Below are 809 nucleotides of genomic sequence, written 5' to 3' on the forward strand. Positions count from 1 at the left end.
TGTTTACGGCGGTTGGGAAGCTTCACACCCCCCCCAGCCAGAGGACGGGGAGGGGGGGGGTCGCATAATTTGGGGATTAAAGGTCCATTTTTTAAGAAGTTTTTACAAAATTCTTATTTTCCATACAGCAGGGTCTACGGCACCGCTAAATATCGCTTCTTGCTATCAACATTGAAACACTCGGCGGCCCAGTCGCCGCTCCGAGGAACGGCGTAAGCGAAGGTTTCACCCAGTCGTAATTAAAAAAACAGGCGACGGCCCCCACCCAACGAGCCAACCCCTAATTACAATTTAGCCCTAACGAGCGCCGCCGGAAGCACGGGATCCAACCCTTTTGGCTACGAGTGCTTTTCAGGCGGCTCGGTGCAAGCGGATCTGCCAGCAATCGCCGCTGATGCGCAGGAGAAAATGATGAGGAGCAAATACTTTCAGAATATACGAGCTCAAAACGCCATTTTGGGGTGATTTTAAATATTCCGACCCTCAGCGCAGTGAAAAAAGCGGAGGAAAGCACTCGAGGGCTTAGGTGTTCCCACATCTGCCACAAAAACGGATTAAAACCAAAATTACTTACACCTTTGTCGGCTTCATCGCCTGATTTTTCCTCTCCTTCGCCCTCATCTGCTGCACAAAAGAAAAAATCATTTGGCTGGTGTCGGGGTTTCTTTTCCCCCATTTAACATTCCCAAGGGCCCCCACCGGTTATCTAAAAATCCCCAAAACTGCGAGAACGGCTCAAAACCGCAGCGAAGGTGGCGCTCAGCACCCCCTCTGCCCGGCTGTTAAATCCCCCCCGGGCTGGGGACTCG

General features: G+C 51.8%; 1 protein-coding gene across 1 annotated transcript in view; it reads right to left on the reverse strand.

Annotated features, from left to right (window-relative positions):
• Nucleotides 1-809, reverse strand: part of AKAP8 (A-kinase anchoring protein 8) — a gene marked incomplete at its 5' end in the record, with an annotated part of 31132 nt that overhangs the window by 21032 nt on the left and 9291 nt on the right. Inside the window, one exon of the mRNA XM_035896786.1 lies at nt 577-664. Coding sequence (XP_035752679.1) covers nt 577-664 — 88 coding nt within the window. The remainder of the gene's footprint in view (nt 1-576; nt 665-809) is intronic.

This window comes from Egretta garzetta, unplaced genomic scaffold, assembly GCF_000687185.1.
Source record: "Egretta garzetta isolate BGI_Z169 unplaced genomic scaffold, ASM68718v1 scaffold576, whole genome shotgun sequence".
In the NCBI taxonomy this organism is placed as follows: Eukaryota; Metazoa; Chordata; class Aves; order Pelecaniformes; family Ardeidae; genus Egretta; species Egretta garzetta.